The sequence below is a fragment of the Oncorhynchus masou genome, chromosome 33 (genome assembly GCF_036934945.1).
Source record: "Oncorhynchus masou masou isolate Uvic2021 chromosome 33, UVic_Omas_1.1, whole genome shotgun sequence".
NCBI classification, from domain to species: domain Eukaryota; kingdom Metazoa; phylum Chordata; class Actinopteri; order Salmoniformes; family Salmonidae; genus Oncorhynchus; species Oncorhynchus masou.
Window position 1 is genome coordinate 3,958,098 of NC_088244.1, and position 25,167 is coordinate 3,983,264.

The 25,167-nt window shown below is 47.9% G+C and overlaps 1 protein-coding gene across 3 annotated transcripts in view; it reads left to right on the plus strand.

Moving 5' to 3' along the window:
• LOC135527691 (regulator of G-protein signaling 20-like) overlaps positions 1-20,951 on the plus strand; it is a 90,189-nt gene extending 69,238 nt beyond the window's left edge. For all 3 annotated transcript variants that reach the window (XM_064956193.1, XM_064956192.1, XM_064956194.1), the window contains exons 5-6: positions 63-297; positions 19,632-20,951. In XM_064956193.1, the coding sequence (XP_064812265.1) occupies positions 63-297; positions 19,632-19,820 (424 nt within the window). In that variant the 3' untranslated portion in view covers positions 19,821-20,951. The remainder of the gene's footprint in view (positions 1-62; positions 298-19,631) is intronic.
• The last annotated feature ends 4,216 nt before the right edge of the window (positions 20,952-25,167 follow it).

Sequence of the window (25,167 nt, forward strand, 5' to 3'; positions counted from 1 at the left end):
GAGGAGATTAGCATCTGGTCCCAGTCGTTTAACCTCTCTCTCTATTTCCCTCCATCTCTCAGCACCAAACCAACATTAGAGGAGATTAGCATCTGGTCCCAGTCGTTCGACAAGCTGATGAAGAATCCTGCAGGTCGAAACGTGTTCAGAGAGTTCTTAAGGACTGAGTACAGCGAGGAGAACATGTTGTTCTGGCTGGCCTGTGAAGACCTCAAACAGGAGATGAACAAGAACACAGTGGAGGAGAAGGCACGCATGATCTACGAGGACTACATCTCTGTCCTGTCCCCCAAAGAGGTATGAGTACTTCCTGTTTCTCTCCCCCGTCCTCACCCCATCGTCTCTGTCCTCCCTCTCTCCTTTTCTCTCTATACTCCTCTGCTTATTGCCTGTCCTCTTGTCTTTGTTCTCCCTTCGTCCTGAAAAAGTTGACTGCAACGGTGTCTAGATGGAATTTGTATTTGTGGTCCTGGCGACTGGACCTTGTTTGGAACACCATTATTTTGGTCTTACTGAGATTTACTGTCAGGGCCCAGGTCTGACAGAATCTGTGCAGAGGATCTAGGTGCTGCTGTAGGCCCTCCTTGGTTGGTGACAAAAGCACCAGACATTTAACTTTAGATTCTAGTAGGGTGAGGCCAGGTACTGCAGACTGTTCTTGTGCCCTTGCCAATTTGTTGATATACAGGTGAAGTCGTACATTTACAATCACTTAGTTTGGAGTCATGAAAACAAAATGTTCTAACCACACATTTCTTGTGTGGGGTGGTTAGAACTATAGTTTTGGCAAGTCTATTAGGACATTTACTTTGTGCATGACACAAGTCATTTGTCCAACAATTGTTTACAGACAGATTATTTCACTTATAATTCACTGTATCACAATTCCAGTGGGTCAGAAGTTTACATACACTAAGTTGACTGTGCCTTTAAACAGCTTGGAAAATTCCAGAAAATTATGTCATGGCTTTAGAAGCTTCTGATAGGCGAATTGACATAATTTGAGTCAATTGGAGGTGTACCTGTGGATGTATTTCAAGGCCTACCTTCAAACTCACTGCCTCTTTGCTTGACATCATGGGAAAATCTAAAGAAATCAGTAAAGACCTCAGGAAAAAAAACTGGAGACCTTCACAAGTCTGGTTCATCCTGGGGAGCAATGTTCTAGTATCCTCTACTACCCTCTACTACCCTCTACTACCCTCTACTATCCTCTACTACCCTCTACTACCCTCTACTACCCTCTACTATCCTCTACTATCCTCTACTACCCTCTACTATCCTCTACTATCCTCTACTACCCTCTACTACCCTCTACTATCCTCTACTACCCTCTACTACCCTCTACTACCCTCTACTACCCTCTACTATCCTCTACTACCCTCTACTATCCTCTACTATCCTCTAATATCCTCTACTACCCTCTACTATCCTCTACTACCCTCTACTATCCTCTACTACCCTCTACTACCCTCTACTACCCTCTACTATCCTCTACTACCCTCTACTACCCTCTACTACCCTCTACCCTCCTCTACTACCCTCTACTACCCTCTACTACCCTCTACTACCCTCTACTACCCTCTACCCTCCTCTACTACCCTCTACTACCCTCTACTACCCTCTACTACCCTCTACTATCCTCTACTACCCTCTACTACCCTCTACCCTCCTCTACTACCCTCTACTACCCTCTACTACCCTCTACTACCCTCTACTACCCTCTACCCTCCTCTACTACCCTCTACTACCCTCTACTATCCACTACTATCCTCTACTATCCTCTACTACCCTCTACTACCCTCTACCCTCCTCTACTACCCTCTACTACCCTCTACTACCCTCTACTACCTTCTACTACCCTCTACTATCCTCTACTATCCTCTACTACCCTCTACTACCCTCTACTACCCTCTACTACCCTCTACCCTCCTCTACTACCCTCTACTACCCTCTACTACCCTCTACTACCCTCTACTACCCTCTACCCTCCTCTACTACCCTCTACTACCCTCTACTACCCTCTACTACCCTCTACTATCCTCTACTACCCTCTACTACCCTCTACCCTCCTCTACTACCCTCTACTACCCTCTACTACCCTCTACTACCCTCTACTACCCTCTACCCTCCTCTACTACCCTCTACTACCCTCTACTATCCACTACTATCCTCTACTATCCTCTACTACCCTCTACTACCCTCTACCCTCCTCTACTACCCTCTACTACCCTCTACTACCCTCTACTACCTTCTACTACCCTCTACTATCCTCTACTATCCTCTACTACCCTCTACTACCCTCTACTACCCTCTACTACCCACTACTACACTCTGCCCTCCTCTACTATCCTCTACTACCCTCTACTACCCTCTACTACCCTCTACTACCCTCTACTACCCTCTACTAGCCTCTACTAGCCTCTACTACCCTCTACTACCCTCTACTACCCACTACTACACTCTGCCCTCCTCTACTATCCTCTACTATCCTCTACTACCCTCTACTATCCTCTACTACCCTCTACTACCCTCTACTACCCTCTACTACCCTCTACTATCCTCTACTACCCTCTACTAGCCTCTACTACCCTCTACTACCCTCTACTACCCTCTACTACCCACTACTACACTCTGCCCTCCTCTACTATCCTCTACTACCCTCTACTACCCTCTACTACCCTCTACTACCCTCTACTACCCTCTGCCCTCCTCTACTATCCTCTACTACCCTCTACTACCCTCTACTATCCTCTACCTGCCTCTACTATCCACTACTACCATCTACTACCCTCTACTACCCTCTACTACCCTCTACTACCCTCTACTATCCTCTACTACCCTCTACTATCCTCTACTACCCTCTACCCTCCTCTACTACCCTCTACTATCCTCTACTATCCTCTACTACCCTCTACTATCCTCTACTACCCTCTACCCTCCTCTACTACCCTCTACTACCCTCTACTACACTCTACTATCCTCTACTACCCTCTACTATCCTCTACTACCCTCTACTATCCTCTACTACCCTCTACTACCCTCTACTATCCTCTGCCCTCCTCTACTACCCTCTATGTAAATGTACTACACTCTGCCCTCCTCTACTATCCTCTGCCCTCCTCTACTACCCTCTATGTAAATGTACTACACTCTGCCCTCCTCTACTACACTCTGCCCTCCTCTACTATCCTCTACTACCCTCTACTATCCTCTACTACCCTCTACTATCCTCTACTACACTCTACTATCCTCTACTACCCTCTACTATCCTCTACTACACTCTGCCCTCCTCTACTATCCTCTACTACCCTCTACTACCCTCTACTACCCTCTACTATCCTCTTACTATACTCTACTACCCTCTACTATCCTCTACTACCCTCTACTATCCTCTTACTATCTTCTACTACACTCTGCCCTCCTCTACTATACTCTGCCCTCCTCTACTATCCTCTACTATCCTCTACTACCCTCTACTACACTCTACTACACTCTACTACACTCTGCCCTCCTCTACTATCCTTTGCCCTCCTCTACTACCCTCTACTACCCTCTGCCCTCCTCTACTATCCTCTGCCCTCCTCTACTATCCTCTGCACTCCTCTACTATACTCTGCCCTCCTCTACTACCCTCTGCACTCCTCTACTACACTCTACTATCCTCTTCTACACTCTGCCCTCCTCTACTATCCTCTACTACCCTCTACTACCCTCTACTGCCCTCTACTACCCTCTACTACCCTCTGCCCTCCTCTACTATCCTCTGCCCTCCTCTACTATCCTCTGCCCTCCTCTACTATCCTCTACTATCCTCTGCCCTCCTCTACTACCCTCTACTACCCTCTGCCCTCCTCTACTATCCTCTGCCCTCCTCTACTATCCTCTGCACTCCTCTACTATACTCTGCCCTCCTCTACTACCCTCTGCACTCCTCTACTACACTCTACTATCCTCTACTACACTCTGCCCTCCTCTACTATCCTCTGCTACCCTCTACTACCCTCTACTGCCCTCTACTACCCTCTACTACCCTCTGCCCTCCTCTACTATCCTCTGCCCTCCTCTACTATCCTCTGCCCTCCTCTACTATCCTCTACTACACTCTGCCCTCCTCTACTATCCTCTACTATACTCTGCCCTCCTCTACTACCCTCTACTACACTCTGCCCTCCTCTACTATCCTCTGCCCTCCTCTAGTATCCTCTACTACCCTCTGCCCTCCTCTACTACCCTCTGCCCTCCTCTACTACCCTCTTCCCTCCTCTCCTACCCTCTGCCCTCCTCTACTATCCTCTACTACCCTCTACTACCCTCTACTACACTCTGCCCTCCTCTACTATCCTCTTACTATCCTCTTACTATCCTCTACTACCCTCTACTACCCTCTACTACACTCTGCCGTCCTCTACTATCCTCTGCCCTCCTCTACTATCCTCTACTACCCTCTGCCCTCCTCTACTACCCTCTGCCCTCTTCTACTACCCTCTGCCCTCCTCTACTACCCTCTGCCCTCCTCTACTATCCTATACTTCCCTCTACTACACTCTGCCCTCCTCTACTATCCTCTTACTATCCTCTTACTATCCTCTACTACCCTCTACTACCCTCTACTACCCTCTAATACACTCTGCCCTCCTCTACTATCCTCTACTATCCTCTTACTATCCTCTACTATCCTCTAATATCCTCTACTACCCTTTACTACCCTCCTCTACTATCCTCTGCCCTCCTCTTTTATCCTCTGCCCTCCTCTACTACCCTCTACTATCCTCTGCTATCCTCTGCCCTCCTCTACCACCCTCTACTATCCTCTATTATCCTCTGCCCTCCTCTACTACCCTCTACTATCCTCTACTCTCTTCTGCCCTCCTCTACTATCCTCTACTATCCTCTGCCCTCCTCTAATATCCTCTGCCCTCCTCTACTATACTCTGCCCTCCTCTACTACCCTCTACTATCCTCTAATATCCTCTGCCCTCCTCTACTACCCTCTACTATCCTCTGCCCTCCTCTACTACCCTCTACTATCCCCTACTATCCTCTGCCCTCCTCTACTACCCTCTCCTATCCTCTGCCCTCCTCTACTATCCTCTGCCCTCCTCTGCTACCCTCTACTATCCTCTACTATCCTCTGCCCTCCTCTACTACCCTCTACTATACTATCCTCTGCCCTCCTCTACTACCCTCTACTATCCTCTGTCCTCCTCTACTATCCTCTGCCTTCCTCTACTATCCTCTGCCCTCCTCTACTATCCTCTACTACCCTCTGCGCTCCTCTACTATCCTATGCCCTCCTCTACTATCCTCTGCCCTCCTCTACTATCCTCTGCCCTCCTCTACTATCCTCTGCCCTCCTCTACTATCCTCTGCCCTCCTCTACTATACTCTGCCCTCCTCTACTACCCTCTACTATCCTCTAATATCCTCTGCCCTCCTCTACTACCCTCTACTACCCTCTACTACCCTCTGCGCTCCTCTACTACCCTCTACTGCCCTCCTCTACTATCCTCTACTATCCTCTACTACCCTCTGCCCTCCTCTACTATCCTCTGCCCTCCTCTACTACCCTCTGCACTCCTCTACTATACTCTGCCCTCCTCTACTACCCTCTGCACTCCTCTACTATACTCTGCCCTCCTCTACTATCCTCTACTATCCTCTACTACCCTCTACTACACTCTACTACACTCTACTACACTCTACTACACTCTGCCCTCCTCTACTATCCTCTGCCCTCCTCTACTACCCTCTACTATCCTCTGCCCTCCTCTACTATCCTCTGCCCTCCTCTACTATCCTCTGCACTCCTCTACTATACTCTGCCCTCCTCTACTACCCTCTGCCCTCCTCTACTATTCTCTGCCCTCCTCTACTACCCTCTACTATCCTCTACTACACTCTACTATCCTCTACTACACTCTGCCCTCCTCTACTATCCTCTACTATCCTCTACTACCCTCTACTACCCTCTACTATCCTCTACTACACTCTACTATCCTCTACTACCCTCTGCCCTCCTCTACTATTCTCTGCCCTTCTCTACTACCCTCTACTATCCTCTACTACACTCTAGTATCCTCTACTACCCTCTGCCCTCCTCTACTACCCTCTACTAATCCTCTACTACACTCTACTATCCTCTACTACACTCTGCCCTCCTCTACTATCCTCTACTATCCTCTACTACCCTCTACTATCCTCTACTACCCTCTACTATCCTCTACTACACTCTACTATCCTCTACTACCCTCTGCCCTCCTCTACTATCCTCTGCCCTCCTCTACTACCCTCTACTACCCTCTACTACACTCTGCCCTCCTCTACTATCCTCTGCCCTCCTCTAGTACCCTCTACTACCCTCTGCCCTCCTCTACTACCCTCTGCCCTCCCCTACTACCCTCTTCCCTCCTCCTACCCTCTGCCCTCCTCTACTATCCTCTACTACCCTCTACTACACTCTGCCCTCCTCTACTATCCTCTTACTATCCTCTTACTATCCTCTACTACCCTCTACTACCCTCTACTGCCCTCTACTACACTCTGCCCTCCTCTACTATCCTCTGCCCTCCTCTACTATCCTCTACTACCCTCTGCCCTCCTCTACTACCCTCTGCCCTCTTCTACTACCCTCTGCCCTCCTCTACTACCCTCTGCCCTCCTCTACTATCCTATACTTCCCTCTACTACACTCTGCCCTCCTCTACTATCCTCTTACTATCCTCTTACTATCCTCTACTACCCTCTACTACCCTCTAATACACTCTGCCCTCCTCTACTATCCTCTACTATCCTCTTACTATCCTCTACTATCCTCTAATATCCTCTACAACCCTTTACTACCCTCCTCTACTATCCTCTGCCCTCCTCTTTTATCCTCTGCCCTCCTCTACTACCCTCTACTATCCTCTGCTATCCTCTGCCCTCCTCTACCACCCTCTACTATCCTCTATTATCCTCTGCCCTCCTCTACTACCCTCTACTATCTTCTGCCCTCCTCTACTATCCTCTACTATCCTCTGCCCTCCTCTACTACCCTATACTATCCTCTACTATCCTCTGCCCTCCTCTACTATCCTCTACTATCCTCTGCCCTCCTCTAATATCCTCTGCCCTCCTCTACTATACTATGCCCTCCTCTACTACACTCTAATATCCTCTGCCCTCCTCTACTAACCTCTACTATCCTCTGCCCTCCTCTACTACCCTCTACTATCCCCTACTATCCTCTGCCCTCCTCTACTACCCTCTCCTATCCTCTGCCCTCCTCTACTATCCTCTGCCCTCCTCTACTATCCTCTGCCCTCCTCTACTACCCTCTACTATCCTCTACTATCCTCTGCCCTCCTCTACTACCCTCTACTATACTCTACTATCCTCTGCCCTCCTCTACTACCCTCTACTATCCTCTGACTTCCTCTACTATCCTCTGCCCTCCTCTACTACCCTCTACCATCCTCTACTATCCTCTGCCCTCCTCTACTATCCTCTGCCTTCCTCTACTATCCTCTACTACCCTCTGTCCTCCTCTACTATCCTCTGCCTTCCTCTACTATCCTCTGCCCTCCTCTACTATCCTCTGCCCTCCTCTACTATCCTCTACTACCCTCTGCGCTCCTCTACTATCCTATGCCCTCCTCTACTATCCTCTGCCCTCCTCAACTATCCTCTGCCCTCATCTACTATCCTCTACGATCTTCTACTCTCCTCTGCCCTCCTCTACTATCCTCTACTACCCTCTGCGCTCCTCTATTATCCTCTGCCCTCCTCTGCTATCCTCTGCCCTCCTCTACTATCCTCTGCCCTCCTCTACTATCCTCTGCCCTCCTCTACTATCCTCTGCCCTCCTCTACTATCCTCTACTACCCTCTGCGCTCCTCTACTATCCTATGCCCTCCTCTACTATCCTCTGCCCTCCTCAACTATCCTCTGCCCTCCTCTACTATCCTCTAATATCCTCTGCCCTCCTCTACTACCCTCTACTGCCCTCTACTATCCTCTACTATCCTCTACTACCCTCTGCGCTCCTCTACTATCCTATGCCCTCCTCTACTATCCTCTGCCCTCCTCAACTATCCTCTGCCCTCATCTACTATCCTCTACGATCTTCTACTCTCCTCTGCCCTCCTCTACTACCCTCTGCGCTCCTCTATTATCCTCTGCCCTCCTCTACTATCCTCTGCCCTCCTCTACTATCCTCTGCCCTCCTCTACTATCCTCTGCCCTCCTCTACTATCCTCTGCCCTCCTCTACTATCCTCTACTACCCTCTGCGCTCCTCTACTATCCTATGCCCTCCTCTACTATCCTCTGCCCTCCTCAACTATCCTCTGCCCTCCTCTACTATCCTCTAATATCCTCTGCCCTCCTCTACTACCCTCTACTGCCCTCTACTATCCTCTACTATCCTCTACTACCCTCTGCGCTCCTCTACTATCCTCTGCCCTCCTCTACTATCCTCTGCCCTCCTCTACTACCCTCTACTATCCTCTACTACCCTCTGCCCTCCTCTACTATCCTCTTCTATCCTCTACCCTCCTCTACTATCCTCTACTATCCTCTGGCCCCTCCTCTACTACCGTCTACTATCCTCTACTATCCTCTGCCCTCCTCTACTATCCTCTGCCCTCCTCTACTACCCTCTACTATCCTCTGCCCTCCTCTACTACCCTCTACTACCCTCTACTATACTCTACTATCCTCTGCCCCCCTCTACTATCCTCTACTATCCTCTGCTCTCCGCTACTACCCTCTACCATCCTCTACTACCCTCTGCCCTCCTCTACTATCCTCTGCCCTCCTCTACTATCCTCTACTATCCTATGACCTCCTCTACTATCCTCTGCCCTCCTCAACTATCCTCTGCCCTCCTCAACTATCCTCTACTATCTTATACTATCCTCTACTATCTTCTACTATCCTCTGCCCTCCTCTACTATCCTCTGCCCTCCTCTACTATCCTCTGCCCTCCTCTACTATCCTCTACCCACCTCTACTACCTTCTGCTATCCTCTGCCCTCGTCTACTACCCTCTGCTATCCTCTGCCCTCCTCTACTATCCTCTGCCCTCCTCTACTATCCTCTGCCCTCCTCTACTATCCTCTGCCCTCCTCTACTATCCTCTGCCCTCCTCTACTACCCTCTGCCCTACTCTTCTACCCTCTGCCCTCCTCTACTATCTGCTACTATCCTCTACTATCCTCTGCCCTCCTCTACTATCCTCTGCTCTCCTCTACTATCCTCTTCAATCCTTTACTATCCTCTGCCCTCCTCTACTATCCTCTGCCCTCCTCTACTATCCTCTGTCCTCCTCTACTATCCTCTGCCCTTCTCTACTATCCTCTGCCCTCCTCTACTATCCTCTGCCCTCCTCTACTATCCTCTGCCCTCCTCTACTATCCGCTGCTCTCCTCTACTATCCGCTGCTCTCCTCTGACCTCCTCTACCCTCCTCTACTCTCATCTGCCCTCCTCTACTATCCTCTGACCTCCTCTACCCTCCTCTACTATCATCTGCCCTCCTCTACTACCCTCTACTATCCTCTAATATCCTCTGCCCTCCTCTACTACCCTCTACTACCCTCTACTATCCGCTGCTCTCCTCTGACCTCCTCTACCCTCCTCTGACCTCCTTTACCCTCCTCTACTATCATCTGCCTGGCAATTATTTTTTTATAAAGACTTCATAGGCGGGGAAACCTTACAATTTAAGAAATTAGCGCATGGAACTCATGCAGCAGCAAGCCTTTAACTTCCATTACTGGTGATAGTCGAAGGGGAGATTGTTGGAAATATTTTTCAAATAGCATACTGTCAGGAACTATATTTTTAATATATTATCATTTGTAATGTATCTTAAAAAATGTTAACTTTTCTACATTTCTGGGCAGCATGCTCAGGTGTGCGTGCTCCCTCAACATAATCAGGACAGAGAGACCATACACATGCTCCCTCAACATTATCAGGACAGAGAGACCACACACATGCTCCCTCAACATTATCAGGACAGAGAGACCAGACACATGCTCCCTCAACATTATCAGGACAGAGAGACCACACACATGCTCCCTCAACATTATCAGGACAGAGAGACCACACACATGCTCCCTCAACATTATCAGGACAGAGAGACCACACACATGCTCCCTCAACATTATCAGGACAGAGAGACCAGACACATGCTCCCCCAACATTATCAGGACAGAGAGACCACACACATGCTCCCTCAACATTATCAGGACAGAGAGACCAGACACATGCTCCCTCAACATTATCACGACAGAGAGACCAGACACATGCTCCCTCAACATTATCAGGACAGAGAGACCAGACACATGTCCATTGCTCAATTTGACAAATCTCATAAATTATGGTTTTGAAATGAACCAAAACGTGTTTCTCACAAGTACATCCGGTTGTGAAGTCTGCAAACAACATTTCCACAGAACGGTAGATAACTGTGATTAATACATGCATAAAATGAATGTAACCAAATGATCGGGATTAACGGTATATTTAATACTGGTGACATATGTAATGGGGAATTGATACAAATCAAAGGGCAAACAATTCACAAGATGAAACAATGCATGCGCAATAATTGGCAGGAGACAGCTGAGACATTCTGGAGAGAGAGACTGGTCTATATCTTGAGTTTGAGTTTATTTTTATTTTTACAGGGACAGTGCACATTAATCAACATTTCAGTAAAAGTGCCGGTTTTAGCCAGCCGGCTAATTTTCAACCGCAGTCCCTGGGCAGGTTATTAAAAACAATTACAATATAGACAATAGCAACATAGAACAAGCAAGACATAGCAACATAGGACAAGCAAGACGTAGCATACAGACAGAACAACATAGAGCAAAAAGCAGCAAGACAAAAATTCATAAAAGCAACAAAGTGTTTCCACATCTCACAAGCTACAGACAACAGACAACATGGAAAGCGGCAACACACAGCTAGGGACCATGTTCACAAATCTGATTGACCTTTAGCCATGTCTTCAAGCATTTTGTGAAAGTGTGATATGTGGTGCAGTTATGTGTGTCTGATGGCAGTGTATTCCAGACATGGGAAGCTCTCACAGAGAATGCAGATTTACTAAAGGTGCTTTTCCTTAGGGGAACTATACAGTCACCTCTCATGGCAGACCTTGTGGATCTGCTGCCATATGTCTGGGTTTTCTGTTTAACAAAAATATTGAGTGGAGGGGGAGCCAGGCCGTTAAGGATCTTGAATACAAGACATGCGTCGGTGTATTGCACAAGATTTTCCCAACTCAAGAGCTCATGCTTTCTAAGGATGTGACAATGATGATGGCTATTGGGCTTCCTATCAAGCACTTTGAGAGCCTGTTTGTAGACAGACTGAATAGGTTTTAATGTTGTACAGCAAGCTTGGGCCCAACTAGTCAAGCAGTATGTTAAGTGGGGGAGTATCATAGAGTTGAAGTACAGTTTTGCTACCTCTGTAGTCAAACAATTTCGTATAAATCGGAAATTAGCTAGGTTGAATTTAGTTATTTGAATTACCTTTTTCACATGCTTTTTAAAAGAGAGGTTGGAATCAAGTATGATGCCAAGGTACTTAAAATCGGATACCACCTGGAGCTTCTCCCTGACACATAGACATCTGGCTCAGTAGCATCTGTTGCCCTCTTTGTGAAGAACATGCAAACAGTTTTTTTCACATTGAGATGCAAACACGAGTCACTGAGCCACTTTGTAACCTGGACCATTACAGTAGTGAGTTCTTGTGCAGCTTGTTGTTTGCTCTTTGCATGCACATATATCACTGTATCATCTGCATACATTTGAACTTCAGACCCAGTACAGACAGAAGGCAGATCATTAATGTACAGGCTGAACAGGAGGGGCCCGAGTATTGACCCTTGGGGCACGCCCACATCATAGCTACAATAGGGCGACAGCTCATTGCTCACTCTGACACACTGAGTTCTGCCTTCAAGGTATGATTTCATCCATCTCAAGGCATCAGGGGAAAAGTTGAACTTTGAGAATTTTGTGATGAGAATCTCATGGTTAACAGTATCAAAAGCCTTCCTTAGGTCCAGAAACACAGCCCCAACAGCACCCCCTTTGTCCATCTTGGACTTGACATTTTCCAGAAGAAAGCAGTTCGCCGTTTCTGTGGAGTGTTTCGCTCTTAAGCCAAACTGCATGGAGTGTAATGTGAAGGGGCTGTTGTTGAGGTGGGCAATCAGTTGTTCTGCTACACACTTTTCAACAACCTTTGACACCACAGGTAGTATACTTCACCACACACCCCTCACACCCTTGCCCTGCTGAGGCATTCTGGAGAGAGAGACTGGTCTATATCTTCACCACACACCCCTCACACCCCTGCCCTGCTGAGGCATTCTGGAGAGAGAGACTGGTCTATATCTTCACCACATACCCCTGCCCTGCTGAGCCAGTCTGGAGAGAGAGACTGGTCTATATCTTCACCACACACCCCTCACACCCCTGCCCTGCTGAGGCATTCTGGAGAGAGAGACTGGTCTATATCTTCACCACACACACACCACTCTTTTTCTTCTTGTCTCAACATTTTAAATGATCCTCAAGCCACATTATCTTCACACACATTTGAGATGTTTTCCCTGACGGCCGCAGCTCAATAATCAGCTGTTGCCACGCTTCCCAACTGGTCAAAGGCTTACGAGCTTGTGATTTTTGTTTTAAAGATAAGCTAATGATCCTCGATTCCTTCATGGCAAAGTCATGCTTTCTTGTGAAGTATTTAGAATGATTTTATTTATGAATATACAGGAGTAATTATATAGTCCCTATTGGACCCACCACTATGTCAACTCTCTCCTGTTCTATTAGATTCACCACTATGTCATCTCTCTCCTGTTCTAATGGACCCACCACTATGTCATCTCTCTAGTGTTCTATTGGACCCACCACTATGTCATCTCTCTCCTGTTCTATTGGACCCACCACTATGTCATCTCTCTCCTGTTCTATTGGACCCACCACTATGTCATCTCTCTCCTGTTCTATTGGATCCACCACTATGTCATCTCTCTCCTGTTCTATTAGATCCACCACTATGTCATCTCTCTCCTGTTCTATTAGATCCACCACTATGTCATCTCACTCCTGTTCTATTAGACCCACCACTATGTCACCTCTCTCCTGTTCTATTGGACCCACCACTATGTCACCTCTCTCCTGTTCTATTGGACCCACCACTATGTCATCTCTCTCCTGTTCTATTAGATCCACCACTATGTCATCTCACTCCTGTTCTATTAGACCCACCACTATGTCACCTCTCTCCTGTTCTATTGGACCCACCACTATGTCACCTCTCTCCTGTTCTATTGGACCCACCACTATGTCATCTCTCTCCTGTTCTATTGGATCCACCACTATGTAATTTCTTTCCTGTTCTATTGGTTTTCATTTCAACTTTCTTTCTTTGTCCAGAAGCCAAAGGCACAATACTGGTCATATTAGCAAGCCATCATAGTTGTTGCACCTTTAGATTCCCCCTTTAAGTTTCTAACAGAGATTTTGATCATATATGGAACCGCCATTAGGTGTGTTGTTTAGAATGGTGTTGTCTCAGGTGTGCTGTTTAGAATGGTGTTGTCTCAGGTGTGCTGTTTAGAATGGTGTTGTCTCAGGTGTGCTGTTTAGAATGGTGTTGTCTCAGGTGTGCTGTTTAGAATGGTGTTGTCTCAGGTGTGCTGTTTAGAATGGTGTTGTCTCAGGTGTGCTGTTTAGAATGGTGTTGTCTCAGGTGTGCTGTTTAGAATGGTGTTGTCTCAGGTGTGCTGTTCAGAATGGTGTTGTCTCAGGTGTGTTGTTTAGAATGGTGTTTCCCCAGGTGTGCTGTTCAGAATGGTGTTGTCTCAGGTGTGCTGTTTAGAATGGTGTTGTCTCAGGTGTGCTGTTCAGAATGGTGTTGTCTCAGGTGTGTTGTTTAGAATGGTGTTTCCCCAGGTGTGCTGTTTAGAATGGTGTTGTCTCAGGTGTGCTGTTTAGAATGGTGTTGTCTCAGGTGTGCTGTTTAGAATGGTGTTGTCTCAGGTGTGCTGTTTAGAATGGTGTTGTCTCAGGTGTGCTGTTCAGAATGGTGTTGTCTCAGGTGTGTTGTTTAGAATGGTGTTTCCCCAGGTGTGCTGTTTAGAAAGGTGTTTCCCCAGGTGTGCTGTTTAGAATGGTGTTTCCCCAGGTGTGCTGTTTAGAATGGTGTTTCCCCAGGTGTGCTGTTTAGAATGGTGTTTCCCCAGGTGTGCTGTTTAGAATGGTGTTTCCCCAGGTGTGCTGTTTAGAATGGTGTTTCTCCAGGTGTGCTGTTTAGAATGGTGTTTCCCCAGGTGTGCTGTTTAGAATGGTGTTTCCCCAGGTGTGCTGTTTAGAAAGGTGTTTCCCCAGGTGTGCTGTTTAGAATGGTGTTTCTCCAGGTGTGCTGTTTAGAATGGTGTTTCCCCAGGTGTGCTGTTTAGAATGGTGTTTCCCCAGGTGTGCTGTTTAGAATGGTGTTTCCCCAGGTGTGCTGTTTAGAAAGGTGTTTCCCCAGGTGTGCTGTTTAGAAAGGTGTTTCCCCAGGTGTGCTGTTTAGAATGGTGTTTCCCCAGGTGTGCTGTTTAGAATGGTGTTTCCCCAGGTGTGCTGTTTAGAATGGTGTTCCCCCAGGTGTGCTGTTTAGAATGGTGTTTTATCAGGTGTGCTGTTTAGAATGGTGTTTCCCCCAGGTGTGTTGTGTAGAATGGTGTTTCCCCAGGTGTGCTGTTTAGAATGGTGTTTTATCAGGTGTGCTGTTTAGAATGGTGTTTCCCCCAGGTGTGTTGTGTAGAATGGTGTTTCCCCAGGTGTGCTGTTTAGAATGGTGTTTTTCAGCTAATTGTATTTTGGCAAATGTTTGAAAAAGCTTTATTGGCTACTTCATTACATGAGTTGCATGTTCTGTTGAGATACATCACCATAATGTTCTGTTGAGATACATCACCATAATGTTCTGTTCAGATACATCACCATAATGTTCTGTTCAGATACATCACCATAATGTTCTGTTCTGTTCAGATACATCACCATAATCATGTTCTGTTGAGATACATCACCATAATGTTCATGTTCTGTTGAGATACATCACCATAATGTTCTGTTCAGATACATCACCATAATGTTCTGTTCAGATACATCACCATAATGTTCTGTTGAGATACATCACCATAATGTTCTGTTGAGATACATCACCATAATGTTCTGTTCTGTTCAGATACATCACCATAATGTTCTGTTGAGATACATCACCATAATGTTCATGTTCTGTTGAGATACATCACCATAATGTTCTGTTCAGATACATCACCATAATGTTCATGTTCTGTTCAGATACATCACCATAATGTTCTGTTCAGATACATCACCATAATGTTCTGTTCAGATACATCACCATAATGTTCTGTTGAGATACATCACCATAATGTTCTGTTGAGATACATCACCATAATGTTCTGTTGAGATACATCACCATAATGTTCTGTTCAGATACATCACCATAATGTTCTGTTCAGATACATCACCATAATGTTCTGTTCAGATACATCACCATAATGTTCTGTTCAGATACATCACCATAATGTTCTGTTGAGATATATCACCATAATGTTCTGTTGAGATACATCACCATAATGTTCTGTTCAGATACATCACCATAATGTTCTGTTGAGATATATCACCATAATGTTCTGTTGAGATACATCACCATCATGTTCTGTTGAGATATATCACCATAATGTTCTGTTCAGATACATCACCATAATGTTCTGTTGAGATATATCACCATAATGTTCTGTTGAGATACATCACCATAATGTTCTGTTGAGATATATCACCATAATGTTCTGTTGAGATACATCACCATAATGTTCTGTTGAGATACATCACCATAATGTTCTGTTCTGTTCAGATACATCACCATAATGTTCTGTTCAGATACATCACCATAATGTTCTGTTGAGATACATCACCATAATGTTCTGTTGAGATACATCACCATAATGTTCTGTTCTGTTCAGATACATCACCATAATGTTCTGTTGAGATACATCACCATAATGTTCTGTTCAGATACATCACCATAATGTTCTGTTCAGATACATCACCATAATGTTCTGTTCAGATACATCACCATAATGTTCATGTGATTTCGGTCATTCTTCCCGTTCATGCTGTCGAGTGCCTCACACACTAAGCATCTCTGTTGGCCCACTGACAGCAGAGTTAAGACCTTCTCGCTGGTTGTATTTGTCATTTATGTCTGTGGTGGAATGAATGGTCTAGAAGAAAAAGAAACGCACACCTATAAAGACGAGGTGCTGGCTAGCGGAGTAGAAACTTGAAAATAAAAATAAAAGAGAGCCGCACACTCTAGGAGCTCAGATGCAAAAATTTAATACCAACGTTTCGACAGCCAAGCTGTCTTCATCAGGGTATAGTCACATACACTGCGGGATGACTCGTTTATATAGTGTCAAAGGACACAGGTGTCTGTAATCATGGCCAGGAGTGGCCTAATATCATTGGTTAATAATCAAATATTAAAATGGCATACAAAGAACAGCATACAAACAAATGGATAGCATACGATCATAGATTAATTTGACTATACAAGTTTACACACAATTACAATGGCAAAATCACAATAATCACAAGAATGGCTTCAGATCAAAGTCTACGTTGAGACCGAAGGGCGCAAGGGTCTTTAAATTAAAGATCCAGGCAGCCTCTCGTTTTAACAATAAATTATCAAGGTCACCCCCTCTCCTAGGGAGGGTGACATGTTCGATGCCAATATAACGCAGTGACGAAATCGAGTGGCCTGCCTCCAAGAAGTGGGCCGCAACTGGATAAGTCAAGTTTTTACACCTAATGGTGCTACGGTGCTCTGAGATACGTACTTTTAATTCGCGCTTTGTTTTACCTACATAATTGTGGTGGAATGAATGCCTGGACTGTCGTGTGTCCAGTGTGTTTTGAGGTTTTCTTTTCATAGTTTTTGTGTATGTGCGAGTGAACCTGTGTTTTTATCAAAGTGAGAGACCACTCACCTAGTCTGTCTGCCTCCTCAGTGAGAGACCACTCATCTAGTCTGTCTGCCTCCTCAGTGAGAGACCACTCATCTAGTCTGTCTGCCTCCTCAGTGAGAGACCACTCATCTAGTCTGTCTGCCTCCTCAGTGAGAGACCACTCACCTAGTCTGTCTGCCTCCTCAGTGAGAGACCAGTCATCTAGTCTGTCTGCCTCCTCAGTGAGAGACCACTCATCTAGTCAGTCTGCCTCCTCAGTGAGAGACCAGTCATCTAGTCTGTCTGCCTCCTCAGTGAGAGACCACTCATCTAGTCTGTCTGCCTCCTCAGTGAGAGACCACTCATCTAGTCAGTCTGCCTCCTCAGTGAGAGACCAGTCATCTAGTCTGTCTGCCTCCTCAGTGAGAGACCACTCATCTAGTCTGTCTGCCTCCTCAGTGAGAGACCAGTCATCTAGTCTGTCTGCCTCCTCAGTGAGAGACCAGTCATCTAGTCTGTCTGCCTCCTCAGTGAGAGACCACTCATCTAGTCTGTCTGCCTCCTCAGTGAGAGACCACTCATCTAGTCTGTCTGCCTCCTCAGTGAGAGACCAGTCATCTAGTCTGTCTGCCTCCTCAGTGAGAGACCAGGCATCTAGTCTGTCTGCCTCCTCAGTGAGAGACCACTCATCTAGTCTGTCTGCCTCCTCAGTGAGAGACCACTCATCTAGTCTGTCTGCCTCCTCAGTGAGAGACCACTCATCTAGTCTGTCTGCCTCCTCAGTGAGAGACCAGGCATCTAGTCTGTCTGCCTCCTCAGTGAGAGACCACTCATCTAGTCTGTCTGCCTCCTCAGTGAGAGACCAGTCACCTAGTCTGTCTGCCTCCTCAGTGAGAGACCACTCATCTACTCTGTCTGCCTCCTCAGTGAGAGACCAGTCATCTAGTCTGTCTGCCTCCTCAGTGAGAGACCAGTCATCTAGTCTGTCTGCCTCCTCAGTGAGAGACCACTCATCTAGTCTGTCTGCCTCCTCAGTGAGAGACCAGTCATCTAGTCTGTCTGCCTCCTCAGTGAGAGACCACTCATCTAGTCTGTCTGCCTCCTCAGTGAGAGACCAGTCACCTAGTCTGTCTGCCTCCTCAGTGAGAGACCACTCATCTAGTCTGTCTGCCTCCTCAGTGAGAGACCAGTCACCTAGTCTGTCTGCCTCCTCAGTGAGAGACCAGTCATCTAGTCTGTCTGCCTCCTCAGTGAGAGACCAGTCATCTAGTCTGTCTGCCTCCTCAGTGAGAGACCAGTCACCTAGTCTGTCTGCCTCCTCAGTGAGAGACCAGTCATCTAGTCTGTCTGCCTCCTCAGTGAGAGACCAGTCATCTAGTCTGTCTGCCTCCTCAGTGAGAGACCACTCATCTAGTCTGTCTGCCTCCTCAGTGAGAGACCAGTCATCTAGTCTGTCTGCCTCCTCAGTGAGAGACCACTCATCTAGTCTGTCTGCCTCCTCAGTGAGAGACCAGTCACCTAGTCTGTCTGCCTCCTCAGTGAGAGACCACTCATCTAGTCTGTCTGCCTCCTCAGTGAGAGACCAGTCACCTAGTCTGTCTGCCTCCTCAGTGAGAGACCAGTCATCTAGTCTGTCTGCCTCCTCAGTGAGAGACCAGTCATCTAGTCTGTCTGCCTCCTCAGTGAGAGACCAGTCACCTAGTCTGTCTGCCTCCTCAGTGAGAGACCAGTCATCTAGTCTGTCTGCCTCCTCAGTGAGAGACCAGTCATCTAGTCTGTCTGCCTCCTCAGTGAGAGACCAGTCATCTAGTCTGTCTGCCTCCTCAGTGAGAGACCAGTCATCTAGTCTGTCTGCCTCCTCAGTGAGAGACCAGTCATCTAGTCTGTCTACCTCCTCAGTGAGAGACCAGTCATCTAGTCTGTCTGCCTCCTCAGTGAGAGACCAGTCATCTAGTCTGTCTGCCTCGTCCTGGGGAAGGTACTATTGTATTGGTTATAGACGCTATCTGGGGAAGGTACTATTGTATTGGTTAGGCCCCTTCCTACCAGCAGCCCCTCTAGTCCCTTTGTCTGTCTCGTCCTGGGGAAGGTACCATTGTATTGGTTAGGCCCCTTCCTACCAGCAACCCCTCTAGTCCCTTTGTCTGTCTCGTCCTGGGGAAGGTACCATTGTATTGGTTAGGCCCCTTCCTACCAGCAGCCCCTCTAGTCCCTTTGTCTGTCTCGTCCTGGGGAAGGTACCATTGTATTGGTTAGGCCCCTTCCTACCAGCAGCCCCTCTAGTCCCTTTGTCTGTCTCGTCCTGGGGAAGGTACCATTGTATTGCTTATAGACGCTCTGTTCCCTTTATCCCTCTAATATCTATTTACTGTACAACTATAGAAACTCACTGGGTTGGAAATCCATTACAAATTCACTGTGATGTGGTGATGCTCTTTCCTTTCTTCTCTGGTACTTTGAGTGTTTTTTTTACATTTTGTTTATTGAGAGTCAATGGCTAATCTCTGTCCTTCATCCTCTCTGTCCTTCATCCTGTCTGTCTGTCTCTCTCTCTCTCTCTCTCTCTCTGTCTCTCTCTCTCAGGTGAGTCTGGACTCCCGGGTGAGAGAGGTGATTAACAGGAAGATACAGGAGCCTACGCCCTACACCTTTGAGGACGCCCAGCTTCAGATCTATACCTTAATGCACAGAGACTCCTATCCTCGCTTCCTCAACTCGTCTCTCTACAGATCACTGGTTCACCCAGGCTCCCGCACCTCCTCAGAGTCCTAGCTTCACCCAGGCTCCCGCACCTCCTCAGAGTCCTAGCTTCACCCAGGCTCCCGCACCTCCTCAGAGTCCTAGCTTCACCCAGGCTCCCGCAGCTCCTCAGAGTCCTAGCTTCACCCAGGCTCCCGCACCTCCTCAGAGTCCTAGCTTCACCCAGGCTCCCGCACCTCCTCAGAGTCCTAGCTTCACCCAGGCTCCCGCACCTCCTCAGAGTCCTAGCTTCACCCAGGCTCCCGCAGCTCCTCAAGAGTCCTAGCTTCACCCAGGCTCCCGCAGCTCCTCAGAGTCCTAGCTTCACCCAGGCTCCCGCACCTCCTCAGAGTCCTAGCTTCACCCAGACTCCCGCACCTCCTCAGAGTCCTAGCTTCACCCAGGCTCCCGCACCTCCTCAGAGTCCTAGCTTCACCCAGGCTCCCGCAGCTCCTCAGAGTCCTAGCTTTACCCAGGCTCCCGCACCTCCTCAGAGTCCTAGCTTCACCCAGGCTCCCGCACCTCCTCAGTCATAGGTTCACAACATTTCACTCACACACCTCTCTCTCTCTCTCTCTCCATCCACTCCCCCTCTGTCTCTCACCATCCACTCCCCCTCTTGTCTCTCTCCATTGCACAACCACTAAAGGAGAAAATATTTATCCTTTTGTGGATTTTTCTAATGATTGTTGTAGGAATTTTCTGTAGGATTTTTTGGGTTGCCAATTCCTTTCACGGTTGTTGTTTTTTTTTATTTTATTTTTTACGATGAACTCACTTCGTCATGCCATATATGGATTTCCTGACTGCACAGACACCCACAAATGCTTCCCTATTCCCTGTATAGTGCACTACCCACATAGGGCTCTGGTCAAAAGTAGTGCACTATATAGGGGAAAAGGGTTTCATTTGACAAGCCAAGTTAACTGGAAGACACAGGGTTGTTTCACAGGAGGAGACAGACACGGTATTTCTGTTGTATTTAACTGCTTGTGGTGACAGCTGCTTCAGCATCAACTACTGATTATTTGGATTTACATACAACAAATCTGCTTCTTTTTTTGTTTTATATAAACTGTATTTGTATTTATTGTACTTTCTCCTGACAAATGTCCTAATTTTGGAAGAGCGCTCAGATAAGAGAAACTCGGCAATAAGACACTGGAGTGAGTCAGACTACTTTCCAACGTTCACACAACGTTCACACAACGTTAAAGACAACGTTCACACAACGTTAAAGACAACGTTCACACAACGTTAAAGACAACGTTCACACAACGTTAAAGACAACGTTCACACAACGTTAAAGACAACGTTCCCAACCCTGACCCCCCACACACACTTTTTGCCGGACTGCCTGGACACTGCTGCTCTAATCCGATTCTGACTTTTGAACTCTCACCTTTGACCTGGCCACTGTCTCCCTCACCTCACTGCTGTGATTGGCATTGGGTTGAGCTGTGGTTGGTCGATTAATCAGGGAGGAGAGGGGCTTAGAGACTTTCCATCCCAGGTGGGGGGGGGAGGACAAGAAAAATATGTTTAAAAAAAAGACTAATAAAAATGTTATTGAATTGTTAGCTGCTTTATGGGAAATGGAGTTTGAGGACAACAGATGTCTGTAGTTAGACAGAAGATGATGCCTAGGTCTTAACTTGACTTATTGTCAGTCAAAATGTTTAAAGTTAGTATTATCAATGTTATTTATTTAAACATTTTTGTTAAACTGTGATAATGATTTTACTGTACCTATATAAACAAAAACCCAGAGACCATCAACACAAACCATCAGAAAAGTGCTTTATGTGACATGCTATTCCATAAAGATAAAGAGTCATTTGAGTGTTTCCAGTTTGAAAGGCCTTGCCATTCTGGCACCACATGTAGGTGGTATATGGTACTCTCTCACATACTCTCATTTTATTAATTGGGCAAGTCTATTAAGAACAAATTCTTATTTACAACAACAGTGGGTTAACTGCCTTGTTCAAGGGGCAGAACTACAGATTTTTGACCTTGTCAGCTACGGGATTCGATCCAGCAACCTTCTGGTTACTAGTCCAACACTCTAACCACTAGGCTACCTGCCGCCCCTGTTATGGTGGCTCACTGTGGAGTTTAAACAGTCCCACTAATACACATAACTCACTAATACTGTCCGAAAGAGCTATCTGGTAGACACAGAAGCAAATCAACAGGGGTCAATTATCAAAACTGTGTGTGCACGCGTACAGGGGTGGTGTGTGTGTGTGTGTGCTAGCGTGTGTGTGTGTGTGCTAGCGTGTGTGTGCTAGCGTGTGTGTGTGTGTGTGCTAGCGTGTGTGTGTGTGTGTGCTAGCGTGTGTGTGTGTGCTAGCGTGTGTGTGTGTGCGAGCATGTGTGTGTGTGTGTGCGAGCATGTGTGTTTGGAGTGTTTCCAGGTATGTTGGACAGGTGTATCTTAGATCTCATACAGTAGACGCCATGGCAACATCGTGCCAACATTTACTCCAGACCATATCAGCTCTATGGTGAAATACGGGAAGGCAGGGTGGCCTAGTGGTTAGAGCGTTGGACTTGTAACCGAAAGGTTGCTAGATTGAATACCCGAGCTGACAAGGTAAAAATAAATCTGTTGTTCTGCCCCTGAACAAGGCAGTTAACCCACTGTTCCCTGGTAGGCTGTCATTGTAAATAAGAATGTGTTATTTAACTGACTTGCCGAGTTAAATGAAAAGGTAACAGACATTTCATGTACACTGTCCCTGGTGCCTCTGAGTAACATTCTGTAAACTGAACTGGGAAGTGGCCCAGCTCCAGAGTAGTTGTAAACTGAACTGGGAAGTGGGCCAGCTCCAGAGTAGTTGTAAACTGAACTGGGAAGTGGCCCAACCCCAGCTCCAGAGGAGTTGTAAACTGAACTGGGAAGTGGCCCAGCTCCAGAGTAGTTGTAAACTGAACTGGGAAGTGGCCCAACCCCAGCTCCAGAGGAGTTGTAAACTGAACTGGGAAGTGGTCCAACCCCAGCTCCAGAGGAGTTGTAAACTGAACTGGGAAGTGGTCCAACCCCAGCTCCAGAGGAGTTGTAAACTGAACTGGGAAGTGGCCCAGCTCCAGAGGAGTTGTAAACTGAACTGGGAAGTGGCCCAGCTCCAGAGGAGTTGTAAACTGAACTGGGAAGTGGCACAACCCCAGCTCCAGAGGAGTTGTAAACTGAACTGGGAAGTGGCCCAGCTCCAGAGGAGTTGTAAACTGAACTGGGAAGTGGGCCAGCTCCAGTTTGAGTTTTAAACTGAACTGGGAAGTGGCCCAGCTCCAGAGGAGTTGTAAACTGAACTGGGAAGTGGCACAACCCCAGCTCCAGTTGGAGTTGTAAACTGAACTGGGAAGTGGGCCAGCTCCAGTTTGAGTTTTAAACTGAACTGGGAAGTGGCCCAGCTCCAGAGGAGTTGTAAACTGAACTGGGAAGTGGCACAACCCCAGCTCCAGAGGAGTTGTAAACTGAACTGGGAAGTGGCCCAACCCCAGCTCCAGAGGAGTTGTAAACTGAACTGGGAAGTGGCCCAACCCCAGCTCCAGAGGAGTTGTAAACTGAACTGGGAAGTGGCCCAACCCCAGCTCCAGTTGAAGTTGTAAACTGAACTGGGAAGTGGGCCAGCTCCAGTTTGAGTTTTAAACTGAACTGGGAAGTGGCCCAACCCCAGCTCCAGAGGAGTTGTAAACTGAACTGGGAAGTGGCCCAACCCCAGCTCCAGAGGAGTTGTAAACTGAACTGGGAAGTAGGCCAGCTCCAGTTGGAGTTGTAAACTGAACTGGGAAGTGGCCCAGCTCCAGAGGAGTTGTAAACTGAACTGGGAAGTGGCCCAACCCCAGCTCCAGAGGAGTTGTAAACTGAACTGGGAAGTGGCCCAACCCCAGCTCCAGTTGAAGTTGTAAACTGAACTGGGAAGTGGCCCAACCCCAGCTCCAGTTGAAGTTGTAAACTGAACTGGGAAGTGGCCCAACCCCAGCTCCAGAGGAGTTGTAAACTGAACTGGGAAGTGGCCCAACCCCAGCTCCAGAGGAGTTGTAAACTGAACTGGGAAGTGGCCCAACCCCAGCTCCAGTTGGAGTTGTAAACTGAACTGGGAAGTGGCCCAACCCCAGCTCCAGAGGACTTGTAAATTGAACTCCCATCTCTGGAACAGTCGACTGAATGGAAACGGTGCTGTACTGAATGACCAGTTGAAAAATGGGGAGGTGTTGGGGAACGCTGTAAGTACGTCCCTCATTGCTTTCAAGCCACACCTGTCCCCCACACCAACCAAACGGGAGCAAACTGTTCGGCTACGTAGCTAATGTTCAAACCCTCTGTGGAGCAGTGAACTGAACTCCTGCCATCACTGGTGGGAAGGGGCCTAACCAAGGACTAGATGGGGCTGCTGGTGGGAAGGACTAGAGGGGATACTGGTGGGAAGGACTAGAGGGGCTGCTGGTGGGAAGGACTAGAGGGGCTGCTGGTGGGAAGGACTAGATGGGCTGCTGGTGGGAAGGACTAGAGGGGCTGCTGGTGGGAAGGACTAGAGGGGCTGCTGGTGGGAAGGACTAAAGGGGCTGCTGGTGGGAAGGACAAGATGGGGCTCCTGGTGGGAACGGGCCTAACCAAGGACTAGATGGGCTGCTGGTGGGAAGGACTAGATGGGCTGCTGGTGGGAAGGACTAGATGGGTTGCTGGTGGGAAGGACTAGAGGGGCTGCTGGTGGGAAGGACTAGAGGGGCTGCTGGTGGGAAGGGCTAGAGGGGCTGCTGGTGGGAAGGATTAGAGCGGCTGCTGGTGGGAAGGACTAGATGGGCTGCTGGTGGGAAGGGCTAGAGGGGCTGCTGGTGGGAAGGATTAGAGGGGCTGCTGGTGGGAAGGACTAGAGGGGCTGCTGGTGGGAAGGACTAGAGGGGCTGCTGGTGGGAAGGACTAGAGGGGCTGCTGGTGGGAAGGATTAGAGCAGCTGCTGGTGGGAAGGACTAGAGGGGCTGCTGGTGGGAAGGACTAGAGGGGCTGCTGGTGGGAAGGATTAGAGCGGCTGCTGGTGGGAAGGACTCGAGGGGCTGCCGTTGGGAAGGACTAGATGGGGCTGCTGGTGGGAAGGACTAGAGGGGCTGCTGGTGGGAAGGGGCCTAACCAAGGACTAGATGGGCTGCTGGTGGGAAGGACTAGATGGGCAGCTCGTGGGAAGGACTAGATGGGCTGCTGGTGGGAAGGACTATATGGGGCTGCTGGTGGGAAGGGGCCTAACCAAGGACTAGATGGGGCTGCTGGTAAGAAGGACTATATGGGGCTGCTGGTGGGAAGGACTAGATGGGGCTGCTGGTTGGAAGGACTCGAGGGGCTGCCGTTGGGAAGGACTAGATGGGGCTGCTGGTGGGA